The 20,554-nt window shown below is 46.2% G+C and overlaps 1 protein-coding gene across 7 annotated transcripts in view; it reads left to right on the top strand.

Moving 5' to 3' along the window:
* Positions 1-20,554, top strand: part of CLEC16A (C-type lectin domain containing 16A) — a 223,546-nt gene that overhangs the window by 46,700 nt on the left and 156,292 nt on the right. For 4 of the 7 annotated variants that reach the window (XM_032242761.1, XM_032242762.1, XM_032242768.1 and 1 more), the window contains one exon: positions 11,186-11,417. In XM_032242761.1, coding sequence (XP_032098652.1) covers positions 11,186-11,417 — 232 coding nt within the window. The remainder of the gene's footprint in view (positions 1-11,185; positions 11,418-20,554) is intronic. The other 3 variants (XM_032242763.1, XM_032242765.1, XM_032242767.1) reach the window with 1 other exon arrangement.

Below are 20,554 nucleotides of genomic sequence, written 5' to 3'. Positions count from 1 at the left end.
TGTGTGGAAGGAGACTGGAACCCTTTCATCTTTGTGTCCCCATGTTTAGCATGGTTTCTGCAGTCAACATTGATTGTCTTGACGTGACAAGTCTCAGTATGGGAATCAAACACGTATCTCTAGTGAGTGGTGGGTCTCCAGTTTTGGGCAGTGCCAGAGTCCTTGAAACCAGTTTTGCTGCGGGATGCGTTGCCTGATGGGAGTCTGGGGGCTGCATGTGGGCAAGAAGGGGGCATTTTGCTCACTTCTCAGAGACCCCTGCCCTTTCTGAGCATTCCAGCAGATTTAACAACAGTGGGGTGGTGGTGTTAGTCATTTGTTTCATGCTTGGGGGCAGTGCAGCTCTCATCCCTGGAGGTGATTAGTGAGTGGGGATTTCCCTAGAGAGTTCCGGGGCCAATTGAGTAGCAGATCCTGGCTGGCCTGAAATTGATTGCCCACTGACCACTTTCTGGGTTGCTTACAACCTGGCCCCAGGACACCTTCCTGGTAGCCTCCAGATAAGCATGGGGACAGATTTGACAACTTCACGTGCAAAGAGAAGAAAAAATACAATATCTTACTGTTAACCGTAGTCACCCTTCTGTGCAATGGTACACCAGATCTCACTCCTCCTGTCTAATTGAAACTTTGTACCTGTTGACCAACCTCTCCCCATCTTCCCCACTCGCATGTCTGCATCCCCTCCCTGCCCTGTCCCCGGTAACCACTATTCTCCTCTCTACTTCTGTGAGATCAACTTTGTTTAGATTCCACAACTGAGTGAGGTCATGCTAGAAGAGAGGTTTTTGAATGTCCTCGCCACAAAGAAATGATAAATACATGAGGTGATGGATATGCTAAGTGCCTGATTTGATTATTACATGACGTACACATGTATTAAAACATCAGATTGTACCCCATAACTATGTACAATTATGCATCCATTAAAAAATAAAAATAAGAGAAAAAGGTAACATTAAACAGCTTTATTTACTCAAATAAGATTGTGCTGGGTGACTTGAGTTATGGGTGGGTCATTTTCTGACATGAGCAGCGCCCATCTGTAGAGCACAGGCTGGCTGCCATATTCACCCTGGTACACTCCCTGCCGCGAGTACTTGAGTCCCTACAAGTTGCAGGCAGGTGCCAGGAGTGAACAAAACATCTGTCCCTGTCCTGATGGTCTATTAGTGGGGGATAGACAGTGAGCCAGCCCTTCCTCACAGATTCGAGATTTGGATCTGAGAAGGAAATAGAAGCAACTTTGGGAGGTGTGGTGAGGAAAACCCCCCTAAGGAGGGGGTCTTATATTGAGAACTGAGGTCAGGGAGCTAGGCCTGCTGAGAGTTGAGGTGGGGGCTGGGGGAGGAACATGGCCAAAACATGAAAAACGGTGAGTGAGAGACCTCTGTGGGAATGAGTTGGGTGTATCTGGGAACAGGAGGGAGGCCAGGATACAAGAAACATCCTGGGTTGGTGGAAGAGAGGGACGGTTTTCATTTTATAGAAGGTGAACATGGCCGGGCTTGGTGGTTCATGCCTGTAATCCTGCACTTCGGGAGGCTGGGGTGGGTGGGTCACTTGAGGCCAGGGGTTTGTGACTAGCCTAGGCAACGATGGTAAGGCCCTGTCTCTACAAAAAAATACAAAAATTAACCAGGTGTGGTGGTGCATGCTTGTGGTCCCAGCTACTCAGGAGACTGAGGTGGGAGGATCTCTTGAGCCTGGGAGGCGGAGGTTGCAGTGAACCATGATCACACCACTGCACTCCAGCCAGGGCAACAGAGTGAGACACTGTCTATAAAAGAAAGAAAAGAAGGCGAACCTGCTAGCTTGTCTCTTTGAACGTTTCATTTCATGCACATAATGAAAGAGAGCAAGGTGATGTTATTGTCACATGCTCCCCATGAGGAAGCAAAGTTCCCATTTCCTTGGTTTATGCCTCTGCAGCTGCAACACCCCTGATAATTAGTAATTCATGGAGAAGAATGCCACGTTCTCCTTGCTCGTGGAAGTGGCCTGCTACCTCTTCACATTCCCCAGTTGATAACTTTCATTTTCCCCTTTACATTCAGCGGTGCTGTCAAGTCGCCTCACTGACGTTGCAGCTATAGATTCTGCAAATGTGTTTGGGCTTTGGTTCTGCAGCCCCACATGGCTCCTGGATGGGCGAGTTAGGGATGTGCCTATACATCACCCCAGGGTGTATTCCATCTCGTGCTTGCTTGCCAGTCACCTCCTTCTGGATGAGAACAGGCTCTACTGCACTCATCACCTGGCTTCCTTTTCCAGCCAGTGGCCAAGCCACGTACTGCCGTGCTGTTGGTTACAGTGGGCGTGACCCCTGGGACTTTTTTATCTCTGTATATGTGAGATAAAAGTGTGAAAAGATGCGTGTCTGTAGTCCCAGCTCCATGGGAGGCTGAGGCCGGAGACTCGCTTGAACCCGGGAGGTGGAGGTTGCAGTGGGCCACAATCATACCACTGCACTCCATCGTGGGTGACAGAGTAAGACCGACCCTGTCTCCAAAAAAAAAAAAAAAAAAAAGTGAAGAGTCACATTATAGACAACGATACAATTGTCAGATCAGAGGGACACCTGTTGAGTGATGTATAAACTGTCATTGAGCTTTTGTTGCAAGAGCTACCTGTTTCTCTGATTCGTTTGACATCGGCACGGCATAGTCTTTACATAGCGTCTCTGGGAGGCTGGCCCAGCATTGGAAGGCACAGCAAATGCATACGGAAGGGAATGGTGTTTAAGCCATGTAGTAGAAAGAGTGTGCACATGGGCACTGGAGCTAGACTCTTCCTGAGTTGAAATTCTGACTCTCACTAGTGGGTGACCTTGGGTAAGGTCCTCACCTGTGTAGTTCCTTGCCCCATTTGGTTATGTGTAGGATAAAGCAAGACAATATGTGTAAAGTGCTCAGAGTTGTGCTGGGCACATTTTAAGTGGTCACTGAGAATTTGGGATGGCTGTTGTTAACCTGGAAAGAGTAACAAGAGTGTGCCATCTCTTGGCACCTCTCAGCAGCGCTGTGGGGGAGATGTTAATATGATGGCCATTAATGGATGTGGAAACTGAGACCCACAGAGGAGAAGGTAGTAAGCAGTGGAGCCAGGACTCAAACCGCAGTGGGTCTGTGAATCCCACCCTGGCTTTGTGCTCTGTACCTTGCCAGTCCCATCCCCTGAGGCTGGAGATGGGGAAGGTTGGCCAGGAACATGTCAGGGAGGCTGAGTCTAGTCCACTAACAAACCAGAAGGCCAGCGAGGAGTAAGTTGCTAAGAGCTTGGGAGTCAAGTTTAAAGCATAGAATGTGATTGTTTCTTCAAAGCCTCTCCCCTGCCCTGTCTTCCATCCTCTTGATCTATTTGCCAGGGGGTTGAAAGGCAATGATTCATGATCTATTTGCCAGGGGGTTGAAAGGCAATGAAAATTTCTCCAGTGCCCCTTTGCGCCAGGCATTTTGCCTGTTGGATCCCACACTACCCCATGGTGGCGTGTGATATGGAACTACTCTAGTCTCTGGTTTACAGATGAGGAACTGAGGCTCCTGTGGTCACGGTCACTTGCCTGGTAAAAAGTGGGTCTGAGACTGGGGGCCAGGTCTTCCTGGGTGTGTTTTTTGTTAGTCAACGTGGCCTGCCTCCATTCTTTTTTCTTTTTTTTTGTTTTTTTTTGAGGTGGAATCTCCCTCTGTCGCGAGGCTAGAGTGCAGTGTCGCGATCTAAGCTCACTGCAACTTCCGACTCCCTGGCTCAAACAATTCTGTCTCAGCCCTCCGAGTAGCTGGGATTACAGGCATGTACCATGATGCCTAGCTAATTTTTTTTATTTTTAGTAGAGACGGGTTTCACCATATTGGCCAGGATGGTCTTGATCTCCCGACCTCGTGATCCACCTGCTTCTGCCTCCCAAAGTGCTGGGATTACAGGCATGAGCCACTGTGCACAGCCGGCCTCCCTCCTTTCTTAGGGGGGAAAACCCTTCTCCTACTTTTCAAATCGCTTAGCAAAGCTGTTTGAGGAAGCATCCTCAGAAAGTGAGTGGACTCAGCATGGGAGAGCCTGGAAGGGTCTTCTTAGCCTGATTATTGTGACAGCTCTGACAGATCCAGGCAGAATCCCAGGCCACGAGGCCTCTCCTTCCCTTACCTGATGCCTCTGGCCCCCAGTCTCTCTTTCTTTCCTTGGTGTTCAACCTAGATTCTTTCTTGGGCAAGCTGCCTGGTGCCTTGACATCCCCTTTCCTGGTCACTTGCCAACCACTGCTTTCTCCCCTCACTGTGGCACCACTGAATAGATGCTGAGAAACCCACTCAACACATTGCATCGACAGGAGATTGAGTCGAGGCATCCAATATCTCTTTGGAGGCAGCGACCATGAAGAAACCCTTTATGAGCAGCACAGGCTAACGCCTGGCTAGAGAAGCTGGCCTGGGACCACTGCCCTGGCTTCCTGCAGAGTCCAGCAGCTGTGCATCTGCCGCTGCCTGGGGAGCTGGCCAAGCACCTTAGGTCCATGAGTACTGCTGCTGTCACCAAGCACCAGCCCCAGGTGACCTAGGCCTTAGCAGAAATAAAAGGCAAGTGGCTTCTTCTAGGCACACCTAGCGAGGTGGCTTCTGCTGGGCTTTGAGCTGGCTTTCTTACTATTCTCTCCCTCCCAAGCATGCTGGTGAACTCCTGTTGACATCCAAGACACACATCAGTCATTTCCTCTTCTATCAAGCCCTCCTAAACTCCCCTATGCCTCCCAGCCCTGGCGCATTTCCCCTCCCTTCCTCTGCGGCCCCCATCACTCTTGTGTGAACCTCTTCTCTTCCAGCGTCTGCACAGGCCATGTGGCAATACATGCAGGATTCACTGGGATTCACCAGGATTCAGCTCTCTGGGGCAGCACTGTGGGCTCTGAGAGGCGTGGCCTGTGGCTTCTTGCCCTTATCCCAGCCCTCCTCATCTCATCAGTGCACAGTGAATCCAGCTCTCCCGCCTATTCCCTTTGCTCCTACCTTGTATTTAGGGCATTACAGCAATCCGACTTCATTGAAAATCCCCTTGGCAAACTTTCTGGTGTTTTTTGTTTGTTTGTTTTTGAGATAGGGTCTTGCTCTGTCACCCAGGCTGGAATGCAGTGCCACTATCAAGGCTTACTTCAGCCTCAACCTCCTGGGCTTAAGTGATCTTCCTGCCTCAGCCTCCCGAGTAGCTGGGACTACAGGCATGCACCACCATACCCAGCTAATTTTTGTATTTTTTGCAGAGACAAGGTTTTACCATGCTGCCTGGACTCATCTTGAGCATCTGTGCTCAAGTGATCCTCATGCCTCAGCCTCCCAAAATCTTGGAATTACAGGCCTGAACCACTGTGCCCAGGCCTGGGAAACTTTAAATTGAGAAATCATATAAATGCAATGAAGTATATAAAAGTGTAGTAATTTTAGATGTACTGCTTGATGATTTTGTACACATGATTATACTCAGATATAATTCAAGTCAAGATAAAAAACATTTCTGGCAACCCATAAAGCCCCTCCTCAGTCTGTAATGCACACCTCCACCCCACCCAAGAGAAACATCATTCTGACTTACAAAGCTATCTTTTCAAAGTTTATTTTGTTGTGATAAAATAAACATAAAATTTACTGTCTTAACTATTTTTAAGTGTTCAATTCAGTGGCATGAATGCATTCTATAAAGATGTTCTTTACATTTAAATAGTGCTGGTAATATTTTCTTGTTCTGGTAATAAAATTTTCTAGTGCTGGTAATATTTAAATAGCGCTGGTAGTAAAACAACTGCATGGTATGGAAGCAAACAGAGCAGAAAGTGAAAGATCCTCCAACCTCAGTATCTTCCTCAGAGGGAACTACTGTTCTCAGTTTGTATATCCTTCCAGACCTTTCTCTGTGTATATTCATGTAAGTATCAACCCAGTCAATACATGATATACACATATGTTTCAGCTCTATAGTTTTGGTTTTTTTAAAAACTATAAACTGAATCATTGATTGTTGACTGATTGCAAGTTGCTTTTTCATGTGCCACCGGTGCACCCACACGGGATGGAAAATATTCTGTTTGACATCTGCCTTCTCCGCCATGTGTCTCCCCTCCTCCACTCAGGCACCCAGTCTTTGGTTGATTCCATCACCCTTCCCATCCCCTGTTGCTGCCCTTTCCAGAGTCTCCTGTCAGATTCCTCTATTCTCTGAAAGACTGATCCCTGGGGAGTCTCCTTCCCCAAAGTATTTGCCTTTTGAAAAAGCAAGGACCAAAACTTTTTAGGTGAAGGGGTTCAAGGCTGATGGAAGACATCCGTCACCAGCAGGCAGGTACAGATACTTAGGGAGTAGTTAGGCCCTGGGGCACCTCTAAAATGTCATTGCTGACTGTCAGCTGGCCATGACCCCAGAAGCCAGCCCAAATATCCAGCTGCAGAGCTCAAGGCTCCTTGTGTTTCACTGCAGTCAGCAGGGAGCCTCGTTCCGTTTGAGCTCCTCCTGCAGCCCAGCCTCAGGCACCTGGGAGATGAGCGCTTGGTGAAACCTAAACCTGTGGCATTGGGGAAATGTAGACCTTGTTTGGGGAATACTTTCCTCTGGGGCATGTGTTGTGTTCTTTCTTTGTGAGAAAATCAGCGCAAAGGCCTTCTGATTTCTTACGGGCTTTTCTACTTCTGGTTAGTTTGGGCGAGCTTGCTCTTTCATTGTGCTAAGTTTAGCTCCTAAGAGTGTTCGGCTTTTCTCCCCCTCCGTCCCTCCCTTCCCTTTCTTCTCCTTTTTTCATCATTCTGTCTTTCCCTTTGGGCACAGCCTCATACAAACATTCATTCCTATAGCCATGAGCTCACTCAGCAACAGCCTGTTGGCCTCTGCTCTGGTCTAGGAGTAGAGCTGGGAACACAGTGGCGAGAGCGGGGACAGAGACCCTTCTCCTGGGGGCTTCAGACTGGAGCATCCTGGACTGTCCAGTGCAATTCGAGCATTCTGGGGAGGACAGCAGCCGGAAGGAGGGTGACAGGAGCAGCAGAATGGTCACACATCTCTGCCCACAATTCCCAGCCAAATTCTTAACAGCTTCTCCATGCTAACTGTGATGTTTTGGTGTTAGCATTAAGAAAAAAAAAAAAAAATCAGGTTTTAAAAATATAGAATAAAAGGAAGCAAAAATCACCCATAACCCCAATGTCCAAATATTTATGTATTTAGAGGCAGGGTCTCACTGTGTAGCCCAGGCTTGTCTTGAACTCCTGGGCTCAAGCAGCCCTCCCCTCTCAGCCTCCCAGAGTTCTGGGATTATAGACATGAGCTCCATGCCCAGCTGAATTTTTAAAATAAAGTTAATATGTATACATGATTAGAAATCACAAACCACAAGGTCTAAAAAATAAAAGTGTGCTTGTGTGGGTGTGTACACAGTGTCACTGCTTTTTTTTATTCCCCCAAGATGCCAATATATTCTTAGGCATCTCTCCAGGAAACGTCATGTTTACACCATGATGTGTCACCTTTGAAAAACTTCACCTGAAAGGGACCCTACCGCATACTCTGGTCTTGCTTTTTCATACTGGTGCTGTGTCTGCACCAGGATATCTAGGAATAAAAAGGCCCCAGTCCTTCTAGATTCCCACTCTTTCTACAAACAGATGATAGTTACCTAACAACTCCCCTATCAATGGACATTTAGGTTATTTCCAGTTGTTTACTGGAAGGTCGTGTTAGAAAGGTTTGAAATTTCCCAGTAAGCACGCCCTCCCACAACAGACACCTGATCACTGAGAAAAGCAGATCCCTTTGGAAAGTTTTAAAATTCATTATTGCAGCTGATTTTTTTCTTTTTCTCTTTGTAGATGTAGGCAGGGAAAAGAAGGTGACGTTTTGTGTTGGACGCTCACTGTTTTAGCACTCTATGAAGAAACTCCTTTTTTTTATTTTTTATTTAATTTTTGAGATGGAGTCTCGCTCTGTCGCACCCAGGCTCGAGTGCAAGGGTATGATCTTGGCTCACTGCAACCTCCACCTCCTGGGTTCAATCAGTTCTCCTGCCTCAGACTCCTGAGTAGCTGAGACTGCAGGTACCTGCCACCACACCTGGCTAATTTTTTGTATTTCTAGTAGAGATGGGGTTTCACTGTATTGGCCAGGCTGGTCTCGAACTCCCGACCTCGGGTGATCCACCTGCCTGGGCCTCCCGCCTCCCAAAGTGTTGGGATTGCAGGTGTGAGCCACCATGCCCAGCCTCTGAAGGAACTTCATATCCATGAGTTCCTTTGGTTCTAGGAGGCCAAAATTACTCTCCCCATGTTTTAGAACAGCAACCTAAGGCTAAGGACGGGCCAGCTGGATGGAGGTTCACACCACTTGGCCAGCCCCAGGAGCTGAGCACTTAGTTTCACTTCACCAGTTCTGCCAGTTTGTTCTGTACGTCTGAGTCCACACAGAGCTTAGGGAGGGGTTTCTACATCTGTCTGTGTGAATTTCTGCTCATAGCTTCAAACTAGGGCACGTTTTCCCTGCAGTTGGTCTCGATTTTCTGTTTCTGAAAGCTTCATTGCTGTGTGGCCAGCTCTGAAATTCACTAGGAGTTGGGAGTGATGGGAGGAAGCTAACTTCCTGGGTTTGGATGCTTCAGGAGAAGTTGAGAGGGCAACTATGCTGCGTTTGATCACCCAGTATCCTAAGCGGGCTATGATGGATGCAGTCTGTCAAACAGTGCATGCTTGGAATGCTCCCATCTCGGGGTCCTCGGTTGTTGGTGTCTGTAATACGCTATCAGGATTTCCTGGACAGTAGAATCATGTCTCAGTTTATCTGTCATTTTTTTGTGGTTGAATAATCCACAGTGGGCAAATAAAAATTAATGTTTGTATTTGGATGCTAATTCAGCTTTCAATTAGGTTTCGTTTTGAGCGTTATTGAAATTAATGTGTGTTTCTTAAGCACATTTCCATTTATTGGCAAGGTATGGTGGCCCCCAGAATATAATTTGTAGTTGTTTGGAGTAAATTCAGATTGATAATCCATATCGAGATAATGGAAAAGTTTATTTTAAAACTTTTTAAATGACAAAATGATGTCTGAACATTCAGACTCTGGAAGGAGAAAAACACTTCAATCAAAATCCTGCCTTAAACAAATCAGTTTTCGTCTGTCTTTTGCTCCTTTCTGGTCTGTTTACATGTCTATACTCTTTTTTTCTTTTATTTTGTTTTTTGAGACAAGGTCGCACTCTGCCATCTGGGCTGGAATGCAGTGGCACCATCTTGGCTCACTGCAGCCTCTGCCTCCTGGGCTCAAGCAATCCTCCTACCTCAGCCTCCCGAGTAGCTGGAACTACATGTGCCCGTCACCATGCCCAGCGAATTTTTCTATTTTTTGTAGAGATGGGGTTTCTGCATGTTACCTAGGCTGTACTTGAAATCCTTAGCTCAAGTGATCCTCCCACCTGGGTCTCCCAAAGTGCCGGGATTACAGGTTTGAGCTACCATACCTGACATTCCTCTTTAAAGAGTATTACATGTGGAACCAAGTTTGAGCTTCTGGTGAAACACTGTTACTTTAGGAAGAGTGTGAGCTTTGAAATTGGCAAGCCCCAGGAAGTCCCAATGCAAATTCAGACTTCAACTCAGTAGCTGTGTGACATTGGACAAGTTATTTAACCTTCTGCATCTCTATTTTCTCAACGATAAACTGGGACTGATCGTTCCTATATATTGTGGTTATTACAAAGACTGAGATAGTTGACACTGGCCTCATTCTTTCACCCAGGCTGGAGTGTAGTGGCACGGTCTCGCTCACTGACGCCTTGACCTCCTGGCCTCAAGCAGTCTTCCTGCCTCAGCCCCGAAAAATGCTGGGATTAGAGACATAAGCCACTACACCTAGCCATCTCTGACTTTTATTTAAGGAAAAACTTCATTATTTGGGGCGAGCTGATCTTTTACTTATTGCTGATACTTACTAGGCTCCATTTCTAGTAAGAGCCTATTAAGTACCTAGAATTTGACTGTACCCTCTACACCTGGCTTTTTCTTTCTGGTTATTTATCTGCATCTAATATAATAGTAAGGCATACTAGTGTTCCATTTCCTGTAGTGATAGTTTTGTTTAAAATGAACTTATTTGGGTTAAAATCAATAATATCAGTGTGCTATAGCAAAGACACAGCTTGTGTGGCTGGTACGTGGTTTTGAATCCCAGCTCTGCCACCTCCTGGCTGTGTGACCTCAGGCAGATCCCTTTCTGTCTGTGCTTCAGTTTCTGTCTTTTCTGTCTGTGCTTCAGTTTCTTCACCTGTAAAATGAGGATGATGTGGTAATATCTAATAGAGTTGCTGTAAAGTTCAAATGAGATCAGTCAGAGCCTTAGAACAGTGTCTGGCACATAAGAAAGTACCATAGAAGTGTTCATCAGAAGTGTTTTCCTTACACAAACAGTTAACGTTTGGGGAGTGCAGAGCTGCTGCTGGTAAAATGTACCATTTCTGGCTCAGGACAGTCGGCAGGAAATGGTAGCTGGCACTGTTGTTTTGGTTGTTTGATGATGATGTTAATAATGGGCATAATAATAGATCTGGAGGTGGCATTTGTTTTGGAGATTAATTGCCTGTATTAAGAGATGTTTTTATTGTCTGTATTCGTGGGGTAAAAAGGCAGGTTTGCCAGGTTGTTGAATTGCATTGCGGTGAAGTGAGGACCTTCAGTGCATCCATCACTGGAGTATTGCACACTGGACCCGCCCAGCACCCTCCCATCATCCACCCCTTCCGACTCCACCACCCCTCCCAGTCTTGTTGTCCATCATCCCACACTCTGCTGCCATGTGCACATATTATTTAGCTCCTGCTTATGAGAATATGCAGTAAGTGTCTGAGTTATTTCACTTAAGATAATGGTCCCCATGTTGCTGCAAAAGACATGGTTTCCTAATTTTTTAGGGCTGTATACTATGCCATTATGTATATACAAGTCATTTTCTTTATCCAGTCCTCTGTGGGTGGACACTTAGGCTGATTCCATGTCTTTGCTGTTGTGAATAGTGCCACTATAGTAAACATGCGAATGCAGCTATCTTTTGATAGAGTGGTTGCTTTTGGAGATTAGTTTCTTAGGACAGAAACTTTTGGGCAACTTGATAGCATCCAGCAGGATTCCAGTGTTTGAATTCACCTGTTGCCTTTGTTGGACTTCCGTAGGCCAAGCCCAGCATTCGGTGCTTCATTAAACCCACCGAGACGCTCGAGCGGTCCCTTGAGATGAACAAGCACAAGGGCAAGAGACGGGTGCAAAAGAGACCCAACTACAAAAACGTTGGGGAAGAAGAAGATGAGGAGAAAGGGCCCGCTGAGGATGCCCAAGAAGACGCCGAGAAGGCTAAAGGTACAGAGGGTGGTTCAAAAGGCAGCAAGACGAGTGGGGAGAGTGAAGGTGAGTGTCCCCGTGAACGCCGCCCTGCGCCTGCGCCGCCAGCCAGCCCACCAGCCAGCCTGCCCGCCAGCGAGGCTGCCACCTGTGCCCTCTCCACCCCGACTTCTGCTCCCCCCAGTGTCTAGCCAGTGATTCGGTTCCTTCCTCACACTGGTGTACCTCATTCTATACAGCCCTGCCACTCGGAGGCTGCTGTGGGTGTGTGTCATACGCAGCTCCAGTGCAAGTTCCACCCTCATGGGATGTGTGACCTGGGGCCAGGTTTCCTCACCTGGAAAAGGCGAGTGACAAATAGTACCCACTTTGTAGTGTTCATACAATAATTAAATGTATGAATATGTGCAATGTGCTCCAAACAGTGCCTGGCCCCATGTTAAATACTGCAAAGGATTGGACGCTGCAGAAGTATCCGTCACTATTATGACAGTAGGAGCAGTGTGGAATTATTATCTTTATCCTCATTGCCGATACAATTATTCCCGATAACCTGGGGTTATAATTTGCTTTCTGCACACTGCGGGAAGAAGGAGGACTTGTGTTTAATGAAATTATATGCTTGTAGGCCAGGGGCATTGTCTCACACCTGCAATCCCAGCACTTTGGGAAGCCAAGGTGGGAGGAGCACTTGAACCTGGGAGCTTGAGACCAGCCTGGCCAACATGGCAAAACCCCGACTCTACCAAAAAAAAAAGAAGTATTCTTTTAGTATCTTTAAAATACTGAAAAATTAAATATAACTCCCTCAGTTCTTACATTAAGGTTTTTTAGGTCCTGTCTGTTTAGAATGAGGTACACTCATGTGTAGTACGTATGTGCTCAGTAAGCAAAATCATTCATTCCTCTTTTCGCCCTTCTTGGGAATTCTGTTCAGGTTTTCACCTCCCTCTCGTTGAGACGCTAGAACTTTCTTGAACTGGAGATTATTTACTTTGGGATTAAGCATACTGAAAGTGCCCCATTGCTTGTGTCATGGGCCAGGCTCACAGCTACACAGATGGGGTCTGTGCCTGTGGTCCTGGGCACTAGGGCTGGGCCGCGGGAAGTGATGAGGAGTCTGATACTTGGTAGAAGAGGAGCCGGGGCCCTTCTCGGGAAGGTCTGACCACGCCTTCTGGGATAAACTTGGCATCTCCTCAGCAGCCTAGCCACGGTCCCTGTGGGTGTGGGGAACACTTCCTGTGAGCCCTCCCCCTGTGCCTTGGGTTCACAGTGGCTGCTCTGCAGCCAGCTCTCCACAGCCCTGTCAGCAAGGACTGCGTGAGCTTCCCAGTCCAGGACATGTGAAGCTGTAACACAGAGCCACTCACTCCATCAGTGACTGAGAGCTCATTTGCCTGTGGGAGTTGCCTGAGATTCCACCGCCAAAGCACGACCCCGTCACCACCTCGCTTGCCCCATCATGTCTTTCTTGGCAGTTGTCAGTGAATACCATGATCACATTTTGGTAACTAACCAAAATGTCCCTCTGGTACCACCCAGACCTCTTTTTAAGGTTGAGATCTCCAGCCTTCTCTTATTTCTGTTTAAAGTGTGCAGTAGGCATTTTGGTTTAGAAATTCATTTTTGGCCTGGGAAGCCTTTGCCAGTAAATATCACTGTGGTGGGGAGGAGAGGGCCAAACACAAGGTAAGCCATACCGATTTGCTTATTGGGGACATTCTGATTATTTTGTTGTTATGCAGAAGAAAATTGTCTGCCTAAGCCCTATGGTTAACCGTTCTGTTGCCACACTGGGGGATAAATGGACATCTTCACCTCATTTTGTGCACTGTGTTTTCATCAATTTTGTTTTTTAAAGATGCTACCTCTTTCCTTCCAGTCCTTTTAAGGACGCTCTCTAACCAGGCCTCAGCCGTGACTAACTGTGGTGTGGATCAGGCAGGCTTGGACCCAAAATCACAATCAAATTTGTCAGCCAGGCGGCCCAGTCCTGGAACACAGGGGCTTCAGGCCAGTTCTGCAGGCTGCTGTTTCAGCTTGAACTGCTTAGATTTGAGTAGGGGCTCCTGGAAGCTGCGCCCAGCTGCCCTGTGCAGGGTATGAGGGAAGGAATTTCTGCTGCCTCCAAAAGCCTATTTTCCAGGTGGTTACTCAGCCAGGTCATGCCATACAGGACCCAGGAATCTTCCCCAGAGGCTTTGCTTGGACAGTTGGTGCTTCAGGACTCAGTCACGCATGGCTCTCCATGACCCCCTCTGCAATTTTGATGCCCTTCTAGTTAGTTTCTTGAGCACATTAGTCATTTCAAAATACGATGTGTCTGTCATTTTGTCACTCAGCTCACCATAAATCAATACAACTTTCATAAGCAGGTCCTGCCAGGCAACAGCACTTGTATTCTGGAGCTTTCTGAATCACATATTTGCTCTCTTGATTATTCATAAATGTGAAGGTGTAGTTGGTGAGTGTTCTCTCTTTAGACAGTATCTGTGTTTGGATAAAACTACACAACTGTTAATCCCTGTGAGTTGGAAGGGTGTCAGGCAGATTTCCTCATTTACACTGCATGCCAGAGAACAGAGTAGATGCTGGGCAGTGCCTAGATGATGTGAGGTCTGCCTCGTGGTCCTGTCTCAGTGTCTAGGTTTATTGTGTGCCTTGGATGGCCTCCTAAAGCTCTGGACTTCATTGTCCCCATCTGGAAATGATGAATATAGAAAATATAATTCACACAATCACTTTTCTTTTAAGTGAAGATAAGTTGGTACTTGTGATTGCAAGATTTAGAAATCCAACTTAGACTGGCTTAAGCAAAGAGGGTGTTTATTGTTCATGTTCCTGGGAAGCTGGGACAGGACTGGGCCAAGGTGTGCTCATGTCCTGCCAACTTGGCCAGCAAGTGGAGAGAGGGCTTCTCCTTCCCTGTGGCTGCCACTGAAGTCCTGGGGCCAATGCTTGTGGATACAGTGGGCCTGGCTTGGTCCACCTCCACGCCTAGAGATGTTCAGGACCGACCAGGCCTGGGTGACAAATCTCTATGGTTGCTGCCTCAGTAGAAAATGAGATGCATTTATCAAAAGCAAGGATCATGGATGCTGGGCCAGTAGAAACAGCAGATTTCCGCCTGGAAAGCCACACGGTATTTCTGGGTACTCCTCTTCTCTCTCAGGGCTGTCTTCTGCCATCCTGTTTAGAGATAGACATGTGGCTCTTTTCTCTTCCACATTATTTCTTCTCTAGAAGCTTATTTCATTGTCCCTAGATCTGCGGGCTTGTTGACAGACAGACGTCGTAACTCTTAAGGAAAGAGATGCTGGCACTCTGCCTCTGCATACCCTGCCAATCCCATTTTAGAAGTGAAATTTTGACTTTAAAAGACAGGGGTAAAGCACAGAAGTAAAAAAAGGAGGTGGTCACGAGGCACAGTTTTGCCATGACCCGATTTGGATGTGGCATTACTCTGTGTGTGTCTGTTTTTTTTTTTTTTTAAACAAATGCAGCACCCAGAATTCACACCTCCTCCAGATTTAAGCTCAGACAAGGAAGTTGTGTGAAATGAATGTGTACCCCTGACCCATCCACTCCCATCCCCAGTCTACAGAGAAATTTCCTCTGCCTCAGGTCCTAAGTAATGGATGACTCATTCTGCAACCAAGAAATCACAGGGCCCCTAAATTTGCAGAAATTTAATACTAAAAGAAGAGGGATGTCATCATCTATAGGCAAAGAAGCATTCACTCTGCCCTGGAAGGCAGACATCCTAGGGTATGTGCTTGTTTTTTAGCTTGCCGTTGAGTCTAAAAGGACAGTTATCTCTTTTGGAATTTACTTAGAGGAGTAACTTAATAAGCATATCCGAGATGAGGGACTGTATTCTTCAAACGCCTCGTCTAAAAATAGGGCTGGACTATTGTTTTTTGCCTATGGAAAAAGTACTTGCCCAGCCTGACCTTCAAAGCCTACTCATTTGTTGGAATTCCAGCAAGGGCTTGGAGTGAAGACAACAGGCCTGACTTTGAACCTGCCAGGTTAGCTGGGTTTGAGGGAGTATCTGGGAGTTTAGAGGTGCATCTTTGCCGTTTTCTTTTTCTTTCTTTTTTATTTTTTACTTTTTTTGAAGTCTCTACTGAAATTAGATGAAACCTCGCCTCATTTCCAGCTCCTCTTGCAAAACTAGAGCCAGCCCCAGGCCTGGCAGTGTCTTGGTTGGGGCAAGCCAGGGACTGACTGTCGGGGAGTTGAGATCTAAATCCCAGCACTGCCCCTGAGCTGCTGTGTGACTCTGGGCAAGTAATTGCCCTCTCTGCACTTCTCCACCTGTAGAGGGGGCTTCCTAATGCTGGGGCCTCAGATAATTATAAGTGAAAACATCAACACTGTAACGTTCAGCCTGTGACGCAGGAGCTGAGTAGGATCCCTGGCCAAGGTGGAGAGCAGAGTGAGGCACCCGAACAGGAATTTGAATGTGGTTGTATGAACTCTGTTTGGGCACCCAGCAAGTTTCTGTGGGGGCCGTTTCTATGTTAATTTCTACAGCTAGTGAGTGTGCAGGTGTGAGTATGTGTGAGAGAGGGAGAGTGTGTGTGTGTGTAACGGTGGGAAGAGAAGGATCAGCAGGCCTGGATGCTGCAGTAGAGAGATGCTGTGGGGCTGTCAGCTTTTCAGATGGGCTTAACCGGGATAAGGAGGAGGATTGGAGGTGAATCAGGACAAAGCCGCTGAAGAGCAACTTCCCGAAAACCATTCTCAGCTCAATCTCCTGCTGGGCAGTAGAAGATAATAAAAAAACAAAGGAAGGGGTGCCCCCAGTACTTAGCGCACACACTCTCTGTCATTGCCAGGGGCTGTTTGCTTCTTGAAATTCTGCTGAAAAGCCAGCCAATTACGTGCAGGCTCTGCTTTATATCCTAGGTAACCAGCCAGGCATCCTTCCCGTTGGCCTTTCTTTGAAGGCCTTCTTATTCTCCTCTTGGTCTCTTTTTTCAGTCTGTCCTTGCCGTGATCACAGGAATATGGAACACAGAGGGCAATTGACAAAAATCCTTGAATTTGTGAAGTCAAAGACTATTGGGAGGCGATGCCTGACATTTCCCTGAAAAGCACTTCATTTACTAAATACTAATCAGATTCGAATGGACATCACCCCGGGCGAGTTGATAAATTACTGCTGTAATTTGAAAACTGAGTATGTCAGAGTATCAGGGAAACTCAAAGATCTGGCCAGAGTTGTCATATGGAGAGGCAGAAGTGGACGTCCTCGAGTCCCGAGGGCCCTCAGGACTCTCCTGGCCCGCACCAGTGCCTCCCCACACAACCACTACTTGGACAACAAGTGGAAAGATGCGGCCTTCACTGCTCCGTTTTTTTAAAACTTACAGTAAAATACGTATAATATAAAATTTACCATCTGAATCATTTCTAAGTGTACATTTCAGTAGTGTTAAGTACATTCACACTGTTGTATAACCATCACACCATCTGTCTCCAGAACTCTTCATTTTTCATCTCACAGAATCAAAACTATGCCCATTTAATCATTGCCCACCTCACCCTTTGATATTCTGCCTTTATGGATTTGACTGCTCTAGGTAGCCTATTCACATGGAATCATACAGTATTGTCTTTTGTGCCTTGCTTGCATGACTTAGCAGAAAGTCTTCAAGTTTCATTCATATTGTAGCGTGTGCTGGGACTTCCTTCTCTTTCTTTTTTTAAGGCTGAATAATTATTCCATTGTCTGGCTAGACTACATTTCTTTGTCCATGCCTCTGTTGATGCACACTTGGACTGCTTCCACTTTTGGCTGTTGGGAACAATGCCGCTATAAACATGGGTATACATACCCATTCCTGCCTGTAAGGCTTTTGTTGAATTGATTGAGGCTGTGGAGGATCTGGGTGGGACTGGCCAAAGCAAGAAGTGTTGGAGATTTGACCTTCTCCTCTCAGCTTTGCGGCTCCATGAGCTGAGGGTTGGTGATCACATGACTCAACTCCTAGAGGCTGGAGACTTAAGTTGTGTGATGGGGCCATACTGCCTACCGGGCTAGGTGCTGGAGTGTTGGAGATGATGGGCCATGGTGCCTGGCATGGGAACTGCTACTGTGCAGGTGCTGGTTTCCACTACTCAGCCGGTGGGAAGTGCAGAGAGAGGAGCCCACAGCAGCCTAGGGCAGAGGCCCACCGCCTAATGCCTTGGTGCTTCGGTTTCACTTCCCTTAACATGCAGAGGTGAGGGTAGGTAAGCATTTGTCCCACTGCAGAATGTGGAGGTGGTTTTAGGTGATACAGAGAGGGCCTTAAAGAATATGGTGGCCACTCGCAGTGGCTCACACCTGTAATCCCAGCACTTTGGGAGGCCAACGCAAGAGGATCACCTGAGCCCAGAAGTTCAAGACCAGCTGGGCAACATAGAGAGACCCCTGTCTGTACAAAGAAATAAAAAATTAGCCAGGCATGGTGCCTGTAGTCCCAGATACTCTGTAGACTAAGGTGGAAGGATCCCTTGAACCTGGGAGGTTGAGGCTGCGCTTAACTGTGATCGTGCCACACATTCCAGCCTAGGTGACAGAGTGAGACCTTGTTTCTTTAAAAACAGAAGAAGAAGAAGATGGTGCAAGAGCTCTTATTCTAAGTGATTATCTCCAGGGCAGGGGATGGGGTGGGTGGGGGGAGCCCTCGTATTTGCTGTGACAAGTGTTTAATACTTGAATACCTCATTCATGTTTATGAATCCACCTTTCTCAATGCATACAACAGCCCCTAGCAACTTTTTGTTTATTCATTAAGTATATTTTTACAGATGCTTACTATTTATACCGGTTTATGCTTATGGTAATTTTCCCAAACTTTATATTTGAAAATAATTTCAAATTTACAAAAAGTTGTAAAACCAAAAATAGTATAAAGAACACCTGTTTACCCTTTACCCAGTTTCCCCATGTAACATTTCATGCCATTTACTTTCCTATTGTATTTTCTCTGTCTGCACACATGCCCCACACACTCCTCACACGCTTACCGTGCCCCTTTCCTCCTGAAGCTTCGTGAGCATTTGCTAAGATTAAGGTGTTCTCATTGGTGGGCACAGCACAGTTGTTAGCTTCAGAGTACTCTCCTGCTGTGTTCCTGTTGTGTCTGTTGGCCTAATAATGTCTTTCTAGCATATTCTTCCCTCTAGTGCAAGGTTCAACCCAGCCTCCTTTACTTTGGAACATTTCCACTGTCTCTTTCTCTTTTGCAACATTGCCTTTTTCTGAGGAATATAGAACCTCCTTCTTTTTTGTTCTAACAAAACATCCTTCATTTTGTCTTTGTCTGATGTGTCCTTGTGATTAGACTGAGGTTCTTGGCTGGAATATGACATAGGTGATGTCATGTACTTTTCAGGGTGTCACATCTGGAGGCACATAATGTCCTCTCCCTCTCGGGCGATGTTCATTTTGGTCACATGACTGATGTGTTGCCCAGTTTCTGTACTGTGTAATGACCTTCATTTTCTTCCCAACTAGTTAAGTAGTCCACAGAGAGACACTTTGGGATCATGCAGATACGCTGCCCCTTGTTAAAACTTCTTGGATTTGGCATTTGTTTATGATTCTTGCCTGGTCCAGTCATTACCATGATGGGCAGGAAAAGATGATTTTCCAACTTCAGCATTTTCTCTGTGTTTAAAAGTCAGCCCTTGGCATTCTGTTGTAAGCAAGACCTTTCCTTTCTTCTTATTTATTTATTTGTCTTTTACTGGTGTGGGCTCATAGATTCCAGTTTTCTAATGATTTATAGCACATTACTGTATTTAATTATTTTGGTGGTTAAATTGTCCAAGAGTTGGCCTGCAGGAACCCTTTCAAGCTGGCTGTCTTGTGCTTGCCCCATGATTTCTTGAGCAGTCCCTTACACTTTCTGGCATGACTTCTGTGTTCATCTGGTACCTCCTCTGCCCATCCCTGGAATTAGCCATTTCTCTGGCTCCTGTCCGTGGATGGGGGTATTAGAGGCCAAGATTTGGGCACTGGATGTGCTCATAGCCACTGAGATGTCTTTGCAGTTTGGCCCTTTTAGTGGACAAAGCAAGGTAATCTATGTAAGTATATATACAAAGTATATATTTATACATGCTTACATATACATACATACATACAGCTATACACACATATATTTCAGAAATCGTGTGTTCATACCAGGACCCCAATTCCAATGAATTTACAGGGTTTTTTTCTTGTCTTCCCCCATTTTAGATTTGTATGTTTCTTCTTGTACTCTGAGAGCCCACACTCCCATCAACATCTACTCACTGATATGCTCAATCCTGTAATGTTTCTAAAAGCTTCAGAACTGCTTTACTTAGAGTTGTTTAGTGTTTAAAACACAAAGAGCTCAGAATGCTTTTGCGATTTTCCCTCCCCCACGCTTACCCCAATGCTTTACTTATTTTCAAACTGAGGATATATAACTGAGCACATTAAGTCCACACTTAACATCATGAATTGGTTCTTGGAAACTGTGACCTTAAGGGAAATGATGTATAAAGAAACCAGTTTTATTGTAGGTGAACTGATATCCACAGGAGTTAAGTTCCTGTGGCATACTTCTGGTCACGAAAACATCATCTAACTTCTAAATAAAGACCCAAAACACTTCTAGCATTAAACATTGAAATAAATGTGAGCTGTACATACACTTAAGAAAGATTGTGGAAACTTACCCAATTTTTGGTGAATTAGTGAGTGAACTGCAGTCATGGTGATGGTGGGTTAAATCAAAGAATAAATGTTTGCAAAGTGAAAATTGTAAGGAGCACCTCCTGCCTCCATGAAGTTCAAAAACAATCACAAATCTGGTAGGCTTGCTGAATGCTTCCATACCACATCATTTATTGTCGTGTATTTGGATTATTGTCTACTTCATGAATTTTTATTTGATAATCATTTGTATTCATTCATTTTCCAACTCGCCTATCTCCAGTTGAGGGTCTTGTGTGGCTGGAGCCTGGGTGCCTCAGGATGCCAGGTGGGAGGCAGCTCTAGACAGGGCACCATCCCATCACAGGGCATGCTCACACACCTGCACATTCACTCAGACTGTGCCCATGTAGACACGCCAGGGAACCTAACGTGCGCATCTCGGTATGAGGGAGGAAACCAGAATACGTAGCAAAAACCCATGCAGACATGGTGAGAACATGCAAACTCCACA

This window comes from Sapajus apella, unplaced genomic scaffold (genome assembly GCF_009761245.1).
Source record: "Sapajus apella isolate SASKATOON/1434 unplaced genomic scaffold, GSC_monkey_1.0 scaffold51, whole genome shotgun sequence".
Classification (NCBI taxonomy): Eukaryota; Metazoa; Chordata; class Mammalia; order Primates; family Cebidae; genus Sapajus; species Sapajus apella.
The sequence above is the reverse complement of the archived record's forward strand: the minus strand, read 5'-3'. Positions and strand labels throughout refer to the sequence as shown.